Below are 20523 nucleotides of genomic sequence, written 5' to 3'. Positions count from 1 at the left end.
AAAAATGACTTCAGATGAAAATACATGAATATTCATGCCTTTGTGAGTCATGACTATCAAATATCTACTAGAGAATATCTATTTAAAAAGCATCATATCTCCCCCGAAGATTGTCATTCAACTGCTTTAGAATGAATCCCAAAGATTCCCATTGTGGGCAATAAGTGGTGTCATTTTTTGTTTGTATTTCTTCTAACTAAAGATTGCTTTTTCTCTTACAGGAGATCAATTAATGAGATTATGTGTGTGTCTGCACCTTCTACCCATGGTCTTGGACCAGTGCATGTTTCTGTCAGTGTGGACCGGGCCCAGCTAGAAAGCTCATTACAATTTGAATACATTGATGACCCAAAAGTTCATCGGATTGAGCCTGAATGGAGCATAGCCAGGTAACTAAGCTCCTATAATGTTGCATCAAGAAACAAATCACTTGAAGCAGGGTTCAATTAATTCCTCACAAAACAGAAATTCAACCAAGTTGAAATTTTCAAAGCATTGTTCAAAGCCACATGATTTCTGCACTTTTTTACTAGTGTCTACTTAGGATGCACCTCTAGTCAGGGTATTCCCTTTTCTTACTCCAATAATTCAAACAAAACAATAATTGGAGAGAAAAGACTTGGCATTATTATTACTGAGCACATCTAAAAGCCATGCTACACTGTTTTCTTCATAAATATCTTCAACGATCTAGAGCTGTCCCAAAAACCATTTTGCAAAAATTATCTACAAGCCTAGAGTCAGGCTGAAAATACTTTGTCTTGTCAAAGAATATAAAATATTTGGTAACTATCTTCAAATAAATGAAAGTTCTTCACCCCTGCAAGAACAATTTTGATTGGCCTGGATTTCACAGTCATGGCAGGAAAAAAAATGTAGTGATTACCATTTTTAAAATTCAACAAAAGCTTCATTCAAATTTTGAAACCATGTCACTATGGGTGATGACTTTAGAATCAACACTATATTTATAAATGCTAGTTTAAAACTGTCCTTCGATAGGGAAAAGAAAACAGAGTCTGTGACTTAGCACAGCACATTCAAGTTCCCAGTGAGAGAGAAAAAGGTATAATTTATAATTCTCTTCATTTGCTTTCCTCTCTGTTGTCAGCACCAGCTTCACAGTTCCTAGAGGATTTATTCCACCTGTGTAAATATAGAAGATTTATGAATAAAGGTCTAATACTTCAAGGAATATGGCACAGCCATTCCCCTGATTTCCTGGGTTCAAAAGGTCTAGACAATTTAAAGAATTATATTTGTAAAATGATCACATAATTTGCATGTGTCAAGCCAAAAAAAAAGGTAGATGTAAAAATTTATTTGAAAATGTTTCAGATAAACCTTTTCAATCTATTGCAAAAGAACAAACTATCTGAAATAAGTGGGTCTCCTATCCCCAGGCCTTGTTGCAGGGAAATGAAAGCATCTCTTTTCCCTGAGTTAGAAAATCAGAGTGACTAATTCAGCTGCAATTACAGCCATAGCAATCCGTGACAAGATTCTAGGAAAGCAAATGGAGCCCCACGATCACTTCCATCTGCTGAAGAAATGCACAATTGCTCATTAAAGGCTTCTTCTTAAGAGAGCCAGTGCTAAAACCGAAACAGTGGCAATCAATGCAAAAAGAGAAAAAAGTTCATGCATGAAATTACCTAAGATGCCGTAGCTATATCCCAGAAGTGTACTCTACTGTACAATTATTGATTGAATGCTTTCTAAAACCTTAGGTCAGTTTTTGCACTGCTATTAGCTTTTTCTGACTTGTATGCAATATGGCATACAAAAGATGAAATGTGAGTGTGAGCTCTATATATTGAGAGTTCTGAGAAATGGAAGTCTTTCTTTCTTATAGATGATTCCAGACTGGCTTTAGAAATCCTTAGAAGCAATGTGGTGAGCTTCAAAACTTACTGAAGAAAAAAGTGGAATTGAAGATCTTTTTTAAAAAAGCCTGGCATATTAAAGCTTTAAACCTGCAATTTTGAATATCTTAGACAAATGACCATGATTTAGTAACTTCTCATTCCTATTTAATTAGGTACTCAATAATGTTCTAATTTTCTAAATGCACATAAGGCAGAACAAAAACAATTTGACTGACAACAGCTGCTTTCAATCCTAGTCTTCTCTAGTTTATATCTGGGAAGGGAGTAATCTGGAGATTGATTAGATAGGGATGGTAGATTTTTAATACATATTCAATTAATCACAGGAGAAACTCAGAATAATCTTAGTCAGAAGCAACAGTCAAGACAGATACTGGGGTGAATTAGTCATTCACATCTTCCTTAGGAATTAGAGAGGCTAAAATCAAAAGTATATTAAAAGATCTCCCCAGAATCCACATAATAGAAATAGATCACTGTCAAATAGTTTGTGTATGCAACCATGTTAACATCTACCCAACTTTTTCCAATCAGCTGATTTTTTTGGCTCTTCCCTATTTAGTTATTTCACTATCCATCACTTCCCAATGTATCTGCCATATTAAAGGCTAGAGATAAAATCTAAATTTCAGATGAGTGTTATTGTTATTGAGCTAGAAAGTCTGAAGCAAAGAAATGACCTCCATATTTTTTGTTCATTTGATTTCCTTAGCATCCATTGTTAACATGTCTAAGAAAAGTTACATGGAAAAAATAACTATCCACTAGGGGGACAAATGAAACAAAAAAAAAACATTGTTATGGGAGATAACTAATCCAGAATCAAGACAGTGGTGTATTAATGCATTCAATGGTATATTACTGCACTCTGTCACCCTATTCAACCTGCAGAAAATGTCGTGTTGAGATCAACAAACATTTGTACTTATAAGAAATATAGACACTGAGTTCTGGTTCCTCTTGACATATTAACCTCATTAACCTAAAGACTTCTGCTTTCTTTCAGTGGCCACACACCTCTCACTGTTACAGGATCCAACCTGGATGTTATACAAGAACCCAGAATCCGAGTGAAGTACAATGGCAAAGAATCTGTCAATGTAAATATCTGCTTTTACCAAAGATTGAAAGTTTCCTTAACCCAATGGTTGCATGATTCTTGGTTGATATGCAAGTTGTAGGCTGATTGTTTTTCAAAACTATCTTTAATCACTTGAAAAAGAAAGGCTTGTTATTCAAATATAACCCTGATCTATTTTATTAATGAGACAGAAGAACCACATTCATAATAATCAAAATTCATTCTAATAAATATTTCATTAATAGGTTTGTATTTGGTTCTAATTTATTATAGTATTTAGCATAACTTTGGCTACAGTGGAAGGAGCTGTGGTGGTGCTGTGGTTAGAATGCAGTATTGCAGGCTAATTTTGCCAGCAATTCGATTCTCACTGGCTCAAGATTGACTCAGCCTTCTATCCTTCTGGAATTGGTACAATGAAAATTCAGATTGGGAGCAATATGCTGACTCTGTAAACTGCTTAGAGAGGGCTGTAAAGCACTGTGAAGTGGTATAAAAGTCTAAGTGCTATTGCTACAGTAGATGGAAGGTTAAATTCTTGCTTTCCTATGAAGTTACTGTAAGTTTTTTACATACATATGAAAACAGTGGATCTTGCTTTCTGATGCTACACCAACCATCCTGCCATTTTTTTCACTCCTCCTCCCTATGGATGCCAGTTACTCTCTCTCAACCCAACCCATCTCACTGGATTGTTGTTGTGGCAAAACTTTGTGGAAGAAGGAGTATTAGATATGTTCATCATCTTCAGTTGTTTATAAAAATAATAAAGGCAGGATAAAAATAAAGTTAAATATTGTGAACTGTTTACAGCAGAATATAGTTTGTAGAAGGAGATGTAAAAAATAGGGGAGAGGTCTTCGGGGAGAGTTCATACCTCCTGTGTCTTTTCATAATCCCTACATTCTAAAAAATGCAGGAAAAATTCCTGTGCAGCTATATCTTATGTTACATTAGTTAGATTCCATTTTAGAGTCCTTATCATGAATAACCTTAAGAGCTTGTTTTTATTTTATTCCATGGAGCCTTATCATACTATATAGAGAAACTGCATTTAACAGGGAACAATGACAGCATATGGTACTTGTGTCATTGTGAGGCCCCACCATACATCATTGGAGGCACACAAAAAGCCAACAGCAGAAGGCAGAGATGCTCTAAGTAAACAAGGTTGAAAAAACAACAACAATGGTAGTGATATTTTACTGACTCTACCCTTCTGAACACCTGCTTCATTTAAACAGAACAATCCTGGAGAACTATCAAAGCCTCAGAGAAGCAAGTGATGGAAGACTTTTTAATTGTAAAATTGGCTCTGGCCCATACCATCTTGTGACATAGCTTCTGATTTGTGTATTTGTTTCCATCCAGATCTGCAGCACAATTGCAATTTTCACAAATTCAAGGTTTTTTTGTACCTATGCCCTATCTTGACATTTATCTCTATATAAAATTTTTAAAAACTCCCATTTTAGACTATTGTTTAAAATCTTTATATTCCTGAAGGATTTTAATTCAAACTAGGATTAACATTGCAATGTGATTAACATTGCAATGTTGCATTTCCATTGCCAAAACAATGTATCTCCATGACAAATGCATTTGTGACTAACAAAAAAGCTTCACAGCTGTTCAGATATTTGTCAGCATTAAGATCAAACTCAGCCTTTGTGGGCAAATTTTGAAATCTACATATGCAGCTGTATGCAGAAATAAGGACAAGGATGAGACATAGATACAATCTCACTGTAAGGGCACAATTACTTTCTGACCATAAGGGCCTAAAAGATTTCCTAGATGATGTATTTCATTGATTCAGTCATCCCATTCAGATTCAGTGTGGTTGAATCATTAAAAATATTTATATTTAAATCTATTAATAACAGAAAGAACAATTTGCCCCTTGATTTTGTTTAACTAGCCAACTGCATAGTTTATGTATGGACAGAATTTGGAGCTTTGGATAGTAAAATTTTGTTATTAGCGTCATCCATTTTCCCCTCACTTTCTATATTAAATGAACAGTTACAGAAAATAAGTGATATTTATTTTATCAGTAGATATAGAATGTAAGCTCTAAATTCTGTCTAGAGTGTAGAGTAAGATATAGAATTGAATATGTAAATAGACAAATGCAAATGCTTCACATTGAGAAAAATGATTTTATGATCAATTGTTGTGATCTGCAAATAATTAGTCTGCATTTTCAAGAAGAACCTCACATTAGAAATGTAAATTGTGAACTGACTGATTCAGCCATGTAGCTTAACTTCATTCATAAACACAACTTTTAGTCTAGTTGGTAGTTTTCATATTTCAAAGCCTTATTGTTTATTTAATTTTTGGGCTTTATGATGGTTCAGTGTTGGTTTCAAGTGAGGAAATGTAATGTAATATGTAACTTTAAAAAAGCACTATCATTCAGTTTTAAGTTTTAAGATTCTTTCTCACAGTTCCCATCCAAAGACTTGGCTATAATTCAAGCAGAGGAAAGAATGTACATGCATATATAACTCTTGCTTCTTAAAATTGTGGTGCTTTAGGAGGTTTTAGGTTTCTGAATTATATCGTTTTGTAAAACATCTGGAACAACCTAAAGAAAATAAACTTTCTGGGACTTTATTAGCTGTCATTTGCTTGTGCTGCCCAGCTCTTGCCTTCTAAATACTTGATAGGCGTGATAAATCAGCACTCCTATTGACTGATGAGGGGCCTGTTTCCCAAGCTTCAATCACTTCCCTGGCTGTTTCTGTGCCTGCTCGTCCAACAATCTTGGTAGCTTCAAAATTGAATAATAAGAAAAGAAGGAAAGGAAGGAAGAGAAGAAAGAAAGAAAGAAAGAAAGAAAGAAAGAAAGAAAGAAAGAAAGAAAGAAAGCATTAGAATCTCCTTTAACTTGAATGTTATTGTTATCTTTATAGTGTGTGTGTGTGTGTGTGTGTGTGTGGATGTGTGTATTTATAAAAAAACTAAATTGGTCTCACATACTACTCTTAATGCGTATGAGAAATCTATATAACCAGATTGGATTATTCAAAACCCCTTTTCTATTCCCTTGATGCCTGAGAATATGATGCTAGTAAGTATGATATCTTCTGAAGATTTGCTAACATGATCTTCATTGACCTGTAAACACAAATGTGAGACATTGATTTCTTTTCCTGTGTAGCGCTTCATTTTATTTTCAATGGGCTGTGGTAATTTTGAAGTATAAGAACTCAATCATGACAGGTTCATTGCACATTTCACAAGTTGCCACATCTCTTAATGTACAGTATTGATCCAAAACAGTTGTATATGTATATGAACATAACAGGAAGATATAGGCAGCAGAACAGATCTGATGTATTCTGATCAGTCATGAAATTCACAGGTGACCATAAACAAGTTACTATCAGATTGTGGTCTATCTAATTAAAGGATCATTATGCTATTTCAATAAAATTTGTCTTCCAACCTCAGAATCTGGTATCATTTCCAGCTATCATTCATTTCACAGAATCTATAATCCATTTTTAATAAAAAGAACCCTGTATTTTTCTATTTCAGATTCCATATAACACTGATTATTTCTTGTATACTAAAGCTCTATCCAGCTTCCCAGCATTATGCATGTCTAATGCTTATTTTCTATATAGAAATGATATTTTTAAAATATGGTAGTGAACAAAAGGAGATAAAAAGCTTATATTTCACTTCTAGAGTCATTCTCACAGAATGTTCTTCCTGGCTGATGTTAGAACAAGTTATCACATGGTTTGGAAAAGGGTTTGGTACTTCAGTCTTGCCAAACTAATTAAAGTGGAATCATGATGTGACAATAATTAAAAAATATTTTATTCAAGGTATAACCCTGCCTTCATTGTATTCTTCCAGGTTTGTAAAGTTGTGAATACTACCACCCTCACTTGCCTGGCTCCTTCACTTACATCACAGTACCGACCAGGTCTGGATGTTGTTGAACGACCTGATGAAATCGGATTCATCTTTAACAATGTTCAATCTTTACTGATTTATAATGACACCAAATTTATTTATTATCCAAACCCTGCCTTTGAACTTTTGAGTGCTACTGGCATCTTGGACCAAAAGCCAGGATCACCCATCATCCTGAAGGTAAAGTGACGGCACAATCCAGGTGACTCATTTATATACTCAAATCCAGATTTACTTTGAAAAATGTATTGTCCTACATATAAAATCTTGTTTCCATTTCTTATATTAATCTGTAATTTTTTGTATTGTTTGTAGTTATATAAGAAGATATATGTGAATGTTTAAAATCATAAACTCTTCAAATATTACGAATCTGCAAATTTTGTCTTGGAAAATAGTTGTGGGATTTTGATTTCACACAGAAATATTTCGGAGAGGGTTTGATTTGAACTTCTTTAGGAAAACTTGAAAAATAAATTTGAAATGCTCTCTTCGCCGTCATTCCTTTATTTCCTTCATAGGAATTGGCAGAAACAATGACAGAAAAACATCCAAATTGATATTGTAATGCAAACCTCCTATGTATTTGCAGCCCAATATTTAACACAAGTATATAACTCAAGGTATTTGATGTATATGTAACAGGCTAACCTCCCCCCAGTTGCCTACAGTTCCCCTCCCAACAGTAATACATCACAAAACATTTTGTTTGACATGTGCATTTCTATCACATACTGTAGGAGTTTACGATTGTAGGAATCTATAAATTGATGTATCTCCACTGCATATATTCAGATTTTCCTTTGTATAACGTGTAGTCCTAGGTTAAACTCTGAGCTATATATATCAAAACAAAAACTTAGTAAACTGGGCCTAGCATCTAATTGTTAAGAACATTTTAAAACATCGCAGATACTCTTACTGATATGTCACAAGTCAGACAACACACTTTATTCCTTTCTTGTGAAAATAAATATAACTATTCTGCACTTTTATTTGCTGGCAGTTTACAATACTGTGTTTTGAGAACCAAACCTACATCAAGTTTAAAGTTCAATATTATATTAACAATGTCTCACTCCCAGGATTACCATATCTTCTCCACTTTCACATTTTTACTGCTGATGTGAAAAGTCTTATTTTTGTACCTGATGTGTGATAGCTTTCTGTACCACTGATACTTCAGTGAAGTCTTTTCTTTCATGTCAAGCAATTGTTTCTCCTCTCCTAATGTAACACAATACCAGTAGAATGGTAGTAGCTGTGTGATGGACAAACATGTTTAGATAGTTCCTTATCCATATCTGAATTTGGACTGTTAGTGTTTTCTGTGACATATAGGTGTATTTTGATATTGTATGCTTGGCTGGAATAGCAGATGTATTTTATCATGCTATGCCAGTCATGTACCAGAAAAGCACTTATTTTAATCACAGGCAAAAGGAAAGACTAATTTTATCCATCTTATTTTTCACCTTCTCAAGATTACTTCTTGCACTAACTGCTATTTCCATGAACTGCCCCTGATTTCTCAATTGCCTCTTAGCTTTCAGTTATGGTTTCCTCAATTAAATATCTTATTAGTTTTCATATATAAATGAAAAAGAAAAGGACAGTAGTATAGCAGACATTTTTATAGTAGTTCCTACTATTGTGATCAATGTAATACTGAATCCCAAAAATTTAATACACACACACTAAATATAAATTCAAATACATTAGAGACATAAATGCATCCTCTCTCTCAATTGTATAATTTCTTATTCGCAGTTGCAGCTTTTTAAAAATAAGTATGCATCAATGTTTATGATGTTTATGATATGTGCCACAATGTTGGATATATGTTGAATCATAGAAAAGCCGAGACATTAGCTAACGTTTCATTGTCTTTTTGCTTTTCCGTAGGGTAAAAATCTGTGTCCACCTGCATCGGGTGGAGCAAAGCTGAATTATACTGTTCTGATTGGAGAAACTCCCTGTGCTGTCACCATCTCTGAGACCCAATTACTTTGTGAACCTCCAAATCTCACCGGGCAACACAAAGTTATGGTGAGCTTCAAAAATCAAGATTTTTTGTCTTTTCTACTTTTTCAAATGTCAGAGTTGATCCCCATTCCAAAACTAGCTCTCATTCCAGGAAATTAAAAAAAATATTTGATTAAAAAGAAGATAAGAATCTCCAATACCACCAATTTCCTGAAAATATAATGTCTTTAATTGCAGTTCACAAGTGTTTTTAATTCAGGACCAGTATAAAGATGGCTCAAATAAATGCATTAATCTGATCACATGATTAGACCAAAGGGCTAATTAACTACCATTAATTTATACATGCAAATGTACAATATCATAAAGAAATCTGTTGAAATTTTAAAATATTTTCGCCATCATGTGTTTGTAACTTGGGCATACATACACATATTATCCAAGCACACACTGGCACAGTATGAATTTTGCATGAGGGTATATAAAGCAGTAATAGTTACAGCAGCTGTAACTCTGAACTGCTCATTGGCAAACACAAAACCCTGCAGCTATTGAAAGACAAAAAGTGATGTCAAACCTTTGAGCCTAACTACTTTTATAGCAGCAAGAGTTTTGGTAGGCAGCAGAACATCTCAGTGGGTGCAGAAGTCTCCAGCATACCTTACCTCAATTCATGCTGATGGAAGCTATAGTTGAAGGCAAGATCAGCTTGCTCCCAGTTCTGTAAGAGAAAATTACCCTGGATATTTTGCAGAACAAATGAGATATGTTTTTATTTGTAAGATATATATCCCATCTCTTCTCCAATAACTTAAGTTAAATACAGCAATTCCCCAAATTTCTCTGTAACAGCAAATGTGAGATAAGATGGGTTGAAAAAGTAGCCTGCTTAAAAACACCCAATTAACTTCTTTTTCTTTTCTTTCTTTCTTTCTTTCTTTCTTTCTTTCTTTCTTTCTTTCTTTCTTTCTTTCTTTCTTTCTTTCTTTCTTTCTTTCTTTCTTGGTTAACGGTAGACTAGAAGTAGAGTAGAATCTCCCCACTTCTATGATAAGACCTTAAGCAACAGATCACACAAGGGGAAAAAAGTTAAAAGCTGAAGAATATTAGTAATATAGCTACAGAGCTTTTTTGGGAGGGGAAGAGTGTTTGATCTTTAAGCTCTCCAGCACCAAAGATATCAGCAGATCCAAATGGTCTCACCTTCATATTGGCTCATTTTAATGATGACTTGCATGCAGTTCTCTTCATATTTAGATGTTCAAAAAATAAAGTCTATTCCAAACCGAGCTAAACTATGGTGACCTCTTGGACAGATTTGTATTGTTTCCTTAGCAATATGGAAGTGGTTTGTTATGGCCTTCTACTAGAAACTTTAACTTCTAATTTGAGCCTGTGAGTGAATAGGCTTCACTTCAATAGCTGGTCTTATTCATTTCAACAAAAATATCAGAAAAGATGATAACACAACTGGTGCTGAAGTTTGTTGTAGAGATAGATCACGAATATATGGTTGCTTGGTACCGAAGGCTATGCATACTCTATTGTGCCATGCATACTATATTTGCTTAAGCACTTATTCATTCACACCATTTACATGCAATGCAATGTTGCTGTGAGGGGATACTTATCTAGTTCTCACTGATTTTGCTGTAGATTGCTAGTTTCCTCATTACCATCAATATAGTCAAGAGCCATGGGTTAGATTGTTCCTTTAAAGGCACTTCTGGCATTGCACATTTGCAGATGAATGCTTTTCTTGAGTTTAGTGATTTGTCTGCTTTTAAAACTGTGAGAACTTTACAAGAATTGTCATTTTTTAGAATCCATTTGAAGTCATTTCATATCCCCAAAATGATGTCTGGTTGTAATTAATCACACATGATTTTTTTCTGTTTTTGCCACTGATAGTCTTGAGTTTAGCAAAATACTAATGTGAGCATCCTTGGATTACTTTATAAAGCACATACTTTTTTCATAAAAAAAATAAGAGTCAGTCTTCACATCATTTGTCTAATACTATAATTTATATGATATCACAAGCACTAGATGACCTCCAAGGTCCCTTCCAACTTTTTATTATTATTATTATTATTATTATTATTATTATTATTATTATTATTATTATTATTATTATTATTAGTTAATTGCGAAGTTGTGTCCGACCCATCGCGACCCCATGGACAACGTTCCTCCAGGTCTTCCTGTCCTCTACCATCTTCTGGAGTCCATTTAAGTTCACACTTACTGCTTCAGTGTATCCATCCAGCCATTTCATTCTCTGTCGTCCCCTTCTTCTATTGCCCTCAATCTTTCCCAGCATTAGACCCTTCTCCAGTGAGTCTTTCCTTCTCATTAGGTGGCCAAAGTATTTGAGTTTCAACTTTAAGATCTGGCCTTCTAAAGAGCAGTCAGGTTTAAACACCTATAAAGTGCACATCAGTTTATTCTTTGGCATTCCTAACTAACCCCCTCAGTTTTCCCCTTCCATTTCTTCTTTTGTTCTTTCCTTGCCTTCTATACTTTCCCTTTTCATTCCTTTGTCAATGAAATCTTTATTTTCTTATATTCATGGTTTATAAAAGAAAGCTGCAAACCTATATTATGAAAGTCAAATGAAGATATCATGTAATCAAAGGAATGTGCAAGGATAACAGATATGTTGTAACTCGAAGGCTCTTCTATATTTCAAAAAGGATATGACCTTCCTTTCTATGGGGATGTTACTTGCAAGGACTTATCTACAACTTAGCAAATAGTAGCTTTATATGACTTTTAAAAGTGTATTTAGCATTTTGGGAATGATTTCCAGAACAGCAGTAATATGTCAGTGCCTAAAACTATACATTTCTTTTTTTAAAAAACGATCAGCTCCTCAACAAAAATGAGCAGTTTTTATCCATGCATTAATTCCCAAGTAAACAAATAGAAGGACTTATACAAGAGAAGTGTTCTTTTTCATTGCTGGTCCTATTCCCAGCATTCTTACTAGCATATTTCGTGAATGGGGGGTTGGTAGGCACTGCGTCCTTCCGGAACGAGCTGGCCCTCCCCAATCCAATCACTCTTGTCCGGTGATAAGGTTGATCAATCTAGAGGCCTCTGTCTCAACTTGTCAGAAAACTGCCTTCTGGAATGATCCTGCAGTTAGTCTGGGCCTCTGTAAGTTCCAAAATGGCGGCCGGGAGGTAATTCAAAATGGCGGCTGCAAGCTCTGCGCGCCAAAAACGGCCGTTAGAAAGGAGGCCTTGAGGCCTGAGGCCTAAACTGCGATGAGCCCTCGTTCCTGAGAATCGCCTGGGTTCCTAGCACAGCGGAGGCCTGAACTGCGGTGAGCCCTCGTTCCGAAGAATCGCCTGGGCTCCTAGCACAGCAGAGGGTGTTAGGATGGTCAGCTGGGAGGCGCTGAGGCTGGCCGAGGCCGATAATGCCTCCAGGCCTCAGAATTAGGTGAGCTGAGAGAGGCTGAGGCAGGCCGAGGCCTAGTAAGGCCTCCAGGCTCCGAAAATTGGATCGGTGCCAAAAACTTTCTCCTGCTGCTGGGGTGGTCTGCTGAGGCCAAGGGACCTAGAAAAGGCTCCCTCCAGGCCTGACAAGCCTCGTCGTTGCTTGCGGAGCCCCCCAGTCAATTGGCAAGGTTACCCCTGCCTCTAAGGCCTCCAGGCTCTGGTTAGAAGAACGGAGCCTCTGATGCAGAGGAACGGCCCCTGGTAGGAGATTTCTCTTGCTTCTGGGAATCCAATTTTCAAGCTGATTGTGAAGCTGAAAGGCTCTCAAAGGGAGAAAGGGAAAGTTTTCCCTACCCCAAAGGGAGGTTTGTCAGCTTGTCAGCCTGCTAGGCTACAGGTTGCGATGATCACTGGAAAAAAATTTTCTTTCTTTTTTTTTTTTAAATTATCAAATCTATTAATAAAAATGGTTAGCACTAAGCTAAAGGGAATAAAATAAAATAGGAATACACAGTCTTCTGCTCCAGGAGCGAAGGAAAAATGCGTCTTAGAGCAAAGAGACTAAATCTAAAACTGGGGTGCAGTTGGCACAGAGGGGGCGGTACTAAATTTCAGACTTAGTCTAATTGGAGCAGATAGATTAAGACAACCCATCCGTGGGTTCTCCATCCAATCATGCTGGAGAAGTGTTCTTTTTCATTGCTGGTCCTATTCCCAGCATTCTTACTAGCATATTTCGTGATTTAAATGTCATCTTTTTAAGTGACTGTTTTTATTCCAAATTAATCTCTGTACACACTGTAATGTAATCTTCTGTTGATTCTTTTTGATGGTTAGGTGCATGTAGGTGGCATCATTTTCTCACCTGGCTCAGTGAATGTGATCTCAGATAGCCTGCTGACTTTGCCTGCTATTGTCAGTATTGCAGCAGGAGGCAGTCTTCTTCTCATCATAGTTATCATAGTCCTCATTGCTTACAAGCGCAAGTCACGTGAAAATGATCTCACACTCAAGAGACTTCAGATGCAGATGGACAACCTCGAGTCTCGGGTAGCCCTTGAATGCAAAGAAGGTCAGTATCGCTCCCTAATTTCAAATAAGAGGTCCTCTAAAATATGCAGTCCATTCAGGCTTGGAACGACTTGGTTTCACTGTTTATGAACATTATTTGTACTTTCACTATGAAAGAAAGTGAGTCATGGTGAGAGAAAGTGAATTTTAGGTGAGATAACCCATCAGAATCATGAAGAGCATGTTTAAATTCTTAATGCAAGAAAAATGCTGCCAATTTTGCTGTAAAAAGTTCAAAATATTATAGTATAATAATATAATACAATGCACGACAAATTGCTAGTATGTTTGTTTTAGGGTCTCAAACAAGTTATATCACCTTGTTTAGTCATAAAATAGATCCTGAAGAATGTTACTTCACGCATATATGGATACAAAATATGCATAATTATGCCAATACATGCATGCTCACACCACATGCACATGCCCCTCCAAACACATAAACAGGCATGTTTAATGAACAACTGTTTAGCATCTAAGCCCTTCATTTAGTTAGGAGCCGTGGTGATGTAGGATTACAATGTAGTATTTAGGCTAAATTCTGCCCATAGTCTTGGGTTCGATCCTGACTGGCTCAAGGTAGACTCCCCTTTGCATCATTCTAAGGTCAGTAAAATGAGGAGTCAGATTGTTGAAGGCAATATGCTGACATTGTAAACTGCTCAGAGAGTGATGTAAAGCACTATGGAGAGGTATATAAGTCTAAGTATTATTACTATTGCTATTGCTACTTAATTCCTATTATCAGTTAAGTATAGCATTGACAAATGGTTCTTTAATTCCTTATTACCTTTTATCAACCCAATAAGAGTTATTGCATAGTACATATCTGTCTCAATGTCACTTGCTCAAAGAATAAATCCATTTCAGTCATTGTACTTAACCTATGTAAAAGGCATGCGTATTTTGTTTGTTTACTTATTTATTTATTTTGAATCTTCATTCGTATAAACATATACACTACACACAACTCTATCTGGTTTGCCTAATATAACTTTTCTCCATTCATTGAGCACATCTCCAATAGTGAGCAGTCCAAGTGTAGTTTCCATGGTAACTGCCTTCTGTTTAACCTATTTCCTTTGATCCAGTATGAATTTAACAGGGCTTGAGCCCCACATACAGCTGTCAAATAAACATTTGGTCAATCTCTCTCAAACACACATATAGTTGTAAAATGCCCTCTTTTACAGCCAGAGAAGCTTGGAATTTTTTCCCATGAGTGTCTGTATGTGTCAGAAAACAGTAAAAAGTATATTAAATGTAGAGACATCCTTTGCTTGACTAATGTGTGGCAAACAGGATTAGCACTTGATCCTATTTCAGCAAGATGTATAAAATTTGTCGGTGCCAGGTCATTAGGCTTGGCAATCTGTGGATCTTTTTCTGAAGGCATTTCATGGGAAGTTAAGGAAAGCCAGGATCCTTTGCAATCACAAGATGCTGGAACCAGGCTGTAAAATAATTTGTACATCTTGGTGTAAAAATCAAGAAGCTTAGAATATGAAATACTGTTACAACCACCTAGCTGGGAAAAAAAATCAGATCAATTGGTTGAAATGCAGACGGCATAAAGCAAAGGCAGATAGAAGGAAAATTGAGCTGACTGATTTACCATAGATAAGCACAGACTGAAAAGTCTCAATTATTTAACTACAGCATCAAACAAAAGGTTCTTTTGCCTACTACCTTTTTGAATTTGCTGAAACAGCTTTTTTGATATTGGAATGTGTCACTATATGTTAATAGATTAGATAGTGTGACTCATATGTATGCATGTATACACACACACACACACATACACACAGAGCTGAATAGTGTACTGATCCTTGGGCAAAAAACCTCCAATGTTTCATCTTCCTACCTCAAAATGTGAGAGTGACATGAATTAAGAGAGTCCTGCTGGCTCAGATATCACCTAGATTAACCAGGTCCACACCAGATGTTGAGCCAGGACAATCCAATGATAAGTGGGTTACTGGAATAAACCATGAGACAAGAAAATCTGGAATTGAAGGAATGTTACTATAACAATAGATACAATGAGAGGGTATATATGAAATGTATGAGGGAACAATGGATGGACAGAAGAACTACATCCACACTAACTGAGAAACGGCGAGTTAACTAGTGCATCAACACAGTGAAGAGGACACTGCTTTCACAACTTCAGATAGAACAAATACATGAATGAAGGCAAATATACATGTCCCAGGATTATGTTGCAAGATCCGATCTGGGTCGGTCACTGGGATTAGAGGATTTGGCTTCCAAGCTTTTGGACTCATGCTGGAGCCCATCTTCAGGGAACTTCTCTCTAGCACTAGAAAGAAGTTCCTTGAAGATGGAGTACAGCATGAGTCCAAAAGCTTGGGAGACAAAACCTGTGGTCCCGGTGAACAACCCAGATGGCATCCTGCAGAATTAAGAAGACCCTGAAGCACAAGAAGATGTTCAGCCAACACCTGAAGCTGAAATGTCACTGCTACTGCTTCCATTATTGAAGACAGATGCTGACATGAAGCTGATACGATATATATGGTAAACTCCAACACCTTCTAAAAAACAGCATTAGAGCCCTCTGTCTAGAAGAGTGCCATTGTGTAGAACCCACAGACTTCCAAGCCTCACACACATGCACGCACATGCACACACACACACACACACACACACACACACACAAACGTAGGTAGGATGCAAACAAGATAGATTTTCACATTCAGCAGCAAGATTTTGACATTCACAGGTTAATTTTCATAGTGCAATGAGGTCTCCAGAACAATATATTAGAAGGTTGAATAACTGCCATGTGTGCACAGTATTTGTATAGATCTTCATCTTGAGAAAAAGCAGTTGGACAAGTGCTACATGTGTGCTATCCTTATATACATTGTCCTGTTGTTACAATTGAACTACATCAGTTTCCATGCTCTCCCACTAAGTACATCAGGAGAATCTTCTGTTAGGTCCATGAATCTTGTTATAGTTTTGAATCTCAATTAAAAAGTATAATTTTCTTCCCTGACCCTAGATAAGATATAAAACAAGGGGATAGCTTCCTTCTGCTAGCTATATCAAAAGGACATGAGGAATAGAGGGGTTGAGTAAGTGAGAGAGTAAAAAAAGCCACACAAACTGATTTAAAAATAGGATCTTTATTTTTATCTAGTGCCTTCCAAGGCATTTTCAGTGCTTACATACAAGGTGTGAACAGAATACAAATTAGGAAGTGTGTTTTGTTTCAGCATCTGTTCTTTGCATTGTGCTCTTTCTCTCTCATACTGACAAAGTGGCTCCCTGCTTCAGGGCATGTCTTGGTGACACAGAGAGGTCTGGAGTAAACAAACTTCCTGAGTTGGCTCATTTGTAGACCTTGATTGTTTGTATCTCAGCCTCCAATCCCAGAGCCGGTCTCTTGATTGCTTGTCTTTCTCATTCCCTTTCCCTAATAGCTTTTGCAGAGCTGCAGACAGACATCAATGAGTTAACCAGTGACCTGGACCGCTCAGGAATCCCGTATCTTGATTATCGCACATATGCCATGAGAGTTCTCTTCCCTGGCATTGAAGATCACCCTGTCCTGCGTGAACTAGAGGTAATGGAGTAGCCATATGTTCTCTCTATCTCAATCTCATCAGGTCACTGGTGAATTTCAAGGTCCTTTCTGAGAAGCTCGATTAAAATCCACATAGCTGTGAAAGCACCTTTCTACCTCCCACGCTGAATCTTATTAGAAGTGTTGGGATAAGCACAATGAATATTGACATTCATTATAACAGAAACCTTGCATTTTATATATATTTACACACAGTTTGTTTTCTTTTGATTGCCTTTGTGTAGCTGCTGCCCTGACATTTTTTTTTCTTTCTCTATCGCTAAAACTCCATGACTAGTCCTCCATGACCAACAGCAAAGAAGCTGCATTTATTACCGATGACTGCCTAAATTCTCTTTGAGTTCGCCCTTTGTGCAAAAAAAGCCAAAGGGGAGCTTGGGAAATCCATTCTCTGCTTTGCCTAGAGGAATAAGCCTCCCGTTTTGCAAAGGAGCTTTTCTGCATCTTGTCCTCCACTTGGCAAAGCTTTTGTGCAAGAGAAAGACCTTGATCACATCACTTCAATTCTGTCTATATTGTATACTGAATTGACTAAGTATATCACCAGGCATCCCAATTTTGAGGAAGGTTTTTTTCATGTTAAAGCAGGAGCAGATGGGACCCATTATTCTGTATGAAAATGCTGCTGCTGACATTTGACCATGGAAAAACAATGAAGGGGAAACTCCATCAGAAACATTTTTACACATTCATTACAAACACGGCATGTGTGAGAGTAATAACATGGGAATACCCATGCCTCAATAAGCCACCAGGGTGCCCTGTGAAAATAGCTTTTCATTTTTGCTGCTGATGGCTCTTGAAAAGACATTTCCCATTTCACTGCTCTCTTTGTCTGAAAAGCTAGAACGCCTTATTTTCTCCACATTAAAGCTAGAGCTCCTCAACTTTTCAGTAAAAACTGATTGAATAATTTATTATAGAAGAAAGTATGGAGCTCTAGTTTCTTTTGACCATATAGCTTGCAAAGAAGGGATGCCTCATGATAGAACAAATTCATCATCTGCATTCTTTTAAGGAAAGCTACATTATCCTACCTATTGTAAGTAGGTATATCAATTACTATAGGAAGTACTTCTCTAAGGGTATAATTAAAATAAACTGGGCAGGTACTGTAGCTGAAGGGGCAATATGTAACCCAAGGCTGGGGGATCAAAATTTAAATACAAAAGCGCCATTATTTATATTTAGTTTAGTAAATTCATTTCACTTTTTTCACTTCTTTTGCTTTTATGTTTTTTTGTATTTTAAAGTTATTTAGGTTACCATCAAATGAAGTTTGTCGCTTTCCTTATTTTTTAATACACATGTAAAGAAGAAATTAATTGAATTATTTATATGAGTACATCAAAATTATACCTGGGAATGCTAGTGTTTACATCATCTATCACTCCTTGCTTTCTCTTATACATATAGAAAATAGGAAATAAAACTGATGGTTGAAACTGATTTTGCCATTCTCCAAAGAACTAGGATAATGATCAATGTGTCACCAATTCCACTGCTGCTTAGTTATATAATATAAATAAGTTGAAAATATAAGTCAGTGAGAATTTTGTAAAATAACTACTTATATTGTTTTATTATTGTGAATTACAATGCATAACTTACATCCAGAACTATTGGAAAAGTGTGTTTATGTGTGCATGTATTAGAGCTTCACAGTGTAAGAGTCTAAATCAGTACCATGCCTATGTGAATGCCATTTCTGTGCAGTAGCTCACAACTCAAGAGTATTTTGTTTTAAATGTGCAACACAAACAATATAACCTTGTAAAAAAATTACTTTCAAAAACACTTTGAATTTTAAATTATTTTAACTGAAAGCTTTAAAGAATTTTTAAACAAACACAAAAATGTATTTGAAAATAATTAAAAATAGAATACAAGTGAGTAAACAAGGGATTTTTAAATGTCATGGTTTGCTTTCTAATATATCATTAATGAGTTGTAAATAATTAAATATATTTTGTAAATTATATCATGTTAAATGATTAAGAGTCGCTATTAAACTAAAAGTGAATACATATCAAGAATGATGGTCAACACAATATAAATCACTCAATGGAATTATAGTTATAATAAATTCATACATTCATATTACTAAGAATCTATTCTGATTTAAGTATCTCATAAAGTTGAGATATGGATTCTATGCATGGATAAAGCCAAATTTTGGATGTAGTATCAATCCATGTATTTTATTATAGTATTAATGTTTTCCAGTTTAGTTGATATCCGTGCCACATTTACTTTTAGGGTACAAAGTTAACACTTGTGAAATTTTATAGGTTCAAGGGAATGGACAGCAGAATGTTGAAAAAGCCCTGAAGCTCTTTGCCCAGCTACTCAACAATAAGGTTTTTTTGTTGACATTTATCCGTACCCTGGAATTACAGCGAAGTTTCTCTATGCGTGACCGTGGCAATGTGGCTTCCCTCATCATGACAGGACTTCAAGGAAAGCTAGAATATGCCACTGATGTCCTCAAGCAGTTGCTGTCTGACCTGATTGAGAAGAACCTGGAAAACAAAAACCACCCTAAGTTGCTCCTGCGCAGGTAAGAATGGAAAATTTGGAACTTTGCACAAGAAGACTGTAGTTTCAGAGCAAAAGTGGTCATTTACATGAGCGTGAGCTTTGGGATGAGGATGTGATTACTCCTCCAGATTCATTTAGCAAGCATAATTGTGAAAGGATACCTACCAAAAGCTGCAAGATTCTATGAGGTTACTATTTCAGTTTGCATCTAGGAAATCTTGTGCCTTAGTTAAAATGCTTGATATTCCTGCCACTGTTCTTCTTTCCCACGGACTGCTCAGAAATTAGCATTTGACTGGAGTTTTTTGTTGTCCAAGTGAAGATAAAGAGGATTTACAGGTTCAACTGTAAATCTAATATTGCAGAGTGAGCAGAGCAAAGCTAGAGTAACAACTTATATTAGAGCTGGCCAGCAGGAAACAGGCAGGTGTTATACAACTCAGTATTATAGTTATTATAGATAGTGATTTGGTTGAACTAGAAAATTCATCTGTTCATCTTTTGTCAAAAGTTAATACTATGGATCATTTTTCCTGTTTGGAAGGCATGTGACATTGGAACATAAATAAGAGAATTTGCTGAATTTAATGAAGAGCTGTAGTGGTGCAGTGGTTAGAATGCAGTATTGCAAGCTAATTCTGCCGACTGCCAGCAGTTTGATCCTGACCGGCTCAAGGTTTGACTCATTCTTTCATCCTTCTGAGGTCGGTAAAATAAGGACCCAGATTGTTGGGGGCAATATGCTGATTCTGTGAACCACTTAGAGAGGGCTGTAAAGCACTGTGAAGCAGTATATAAATCTAGTACTATTGCTGCTTACATAACTAAGTAACAAATTCCATGTTAGTTTTATTAATGAATATTCACAATGCAAATATCTATATTAATTTATCTGCTAATCAGTGAATCATAATACCATGCCAATTTCTATATCATATCATATTTTATGATGCT

The 20523-nt window shown here is 36.1% G+C and overlaps 1 protein-coding gene across 2 annotated transcripts in view; it reads left to right on the top strand.

The window, feature by feature from the left end:
* Positions 1 to 20523, top strand: part of PLXNA2 (plexin A2) — a 275925-nt gene that overhangs the window by 194498 nt on the left and 60904 nt on the right. For both annotated transcript variants that reach the window (XM_039320077.1, XM_039320076.1), the window contains 7 exons: positions 222 to 389; positions 2896 to 2989; positions 6847 to 7086; positions 8812 to 8955; positions 13179 to 13413; positions 16865 to 17007; positions 19320 to 19588. In XM_039320077.1, the coding sequence (XP_039176011.1) occupies positions 222 to 389; positions 2896 to 2989; positions 6847 to 7086; positions 8812 to 8955; positions 13179 to 13413; positions 16865 to 17007; positions 19320 to 19588 (1293 nt within the window). The remainder of the gene's footprint in view (positions 1 to 221; positions 390 to 2895; positions 2990 to 6846; positions 7087 to 8811; positions 8956 to 13178; positions 13414 to 16864; positions 17008 to 19319; positions 19589 to 20523) is intronic.

Source organism: Crotalus tigris, unplaced genomic scaffold (genome assembly GCF_016545835.1).
Source record: "Crotalus tigris isolate CLP2741 ecotype Arizona unplaced genomic scaffold, ASM1654583v1 scf7180000023618.1514416, whole genome shotgun sequence".
Taxonomy (NCBI): Eukaryota; Metazoa; Chordata; class Lepidosauria; order Squamata; family Viperidae; genus Crotalus; species Crotalus tigris.
Note: the sequence above shows the minus strand (reverse complement) of the source record. Positions and strands in the feature narration are given on the sequence as shown.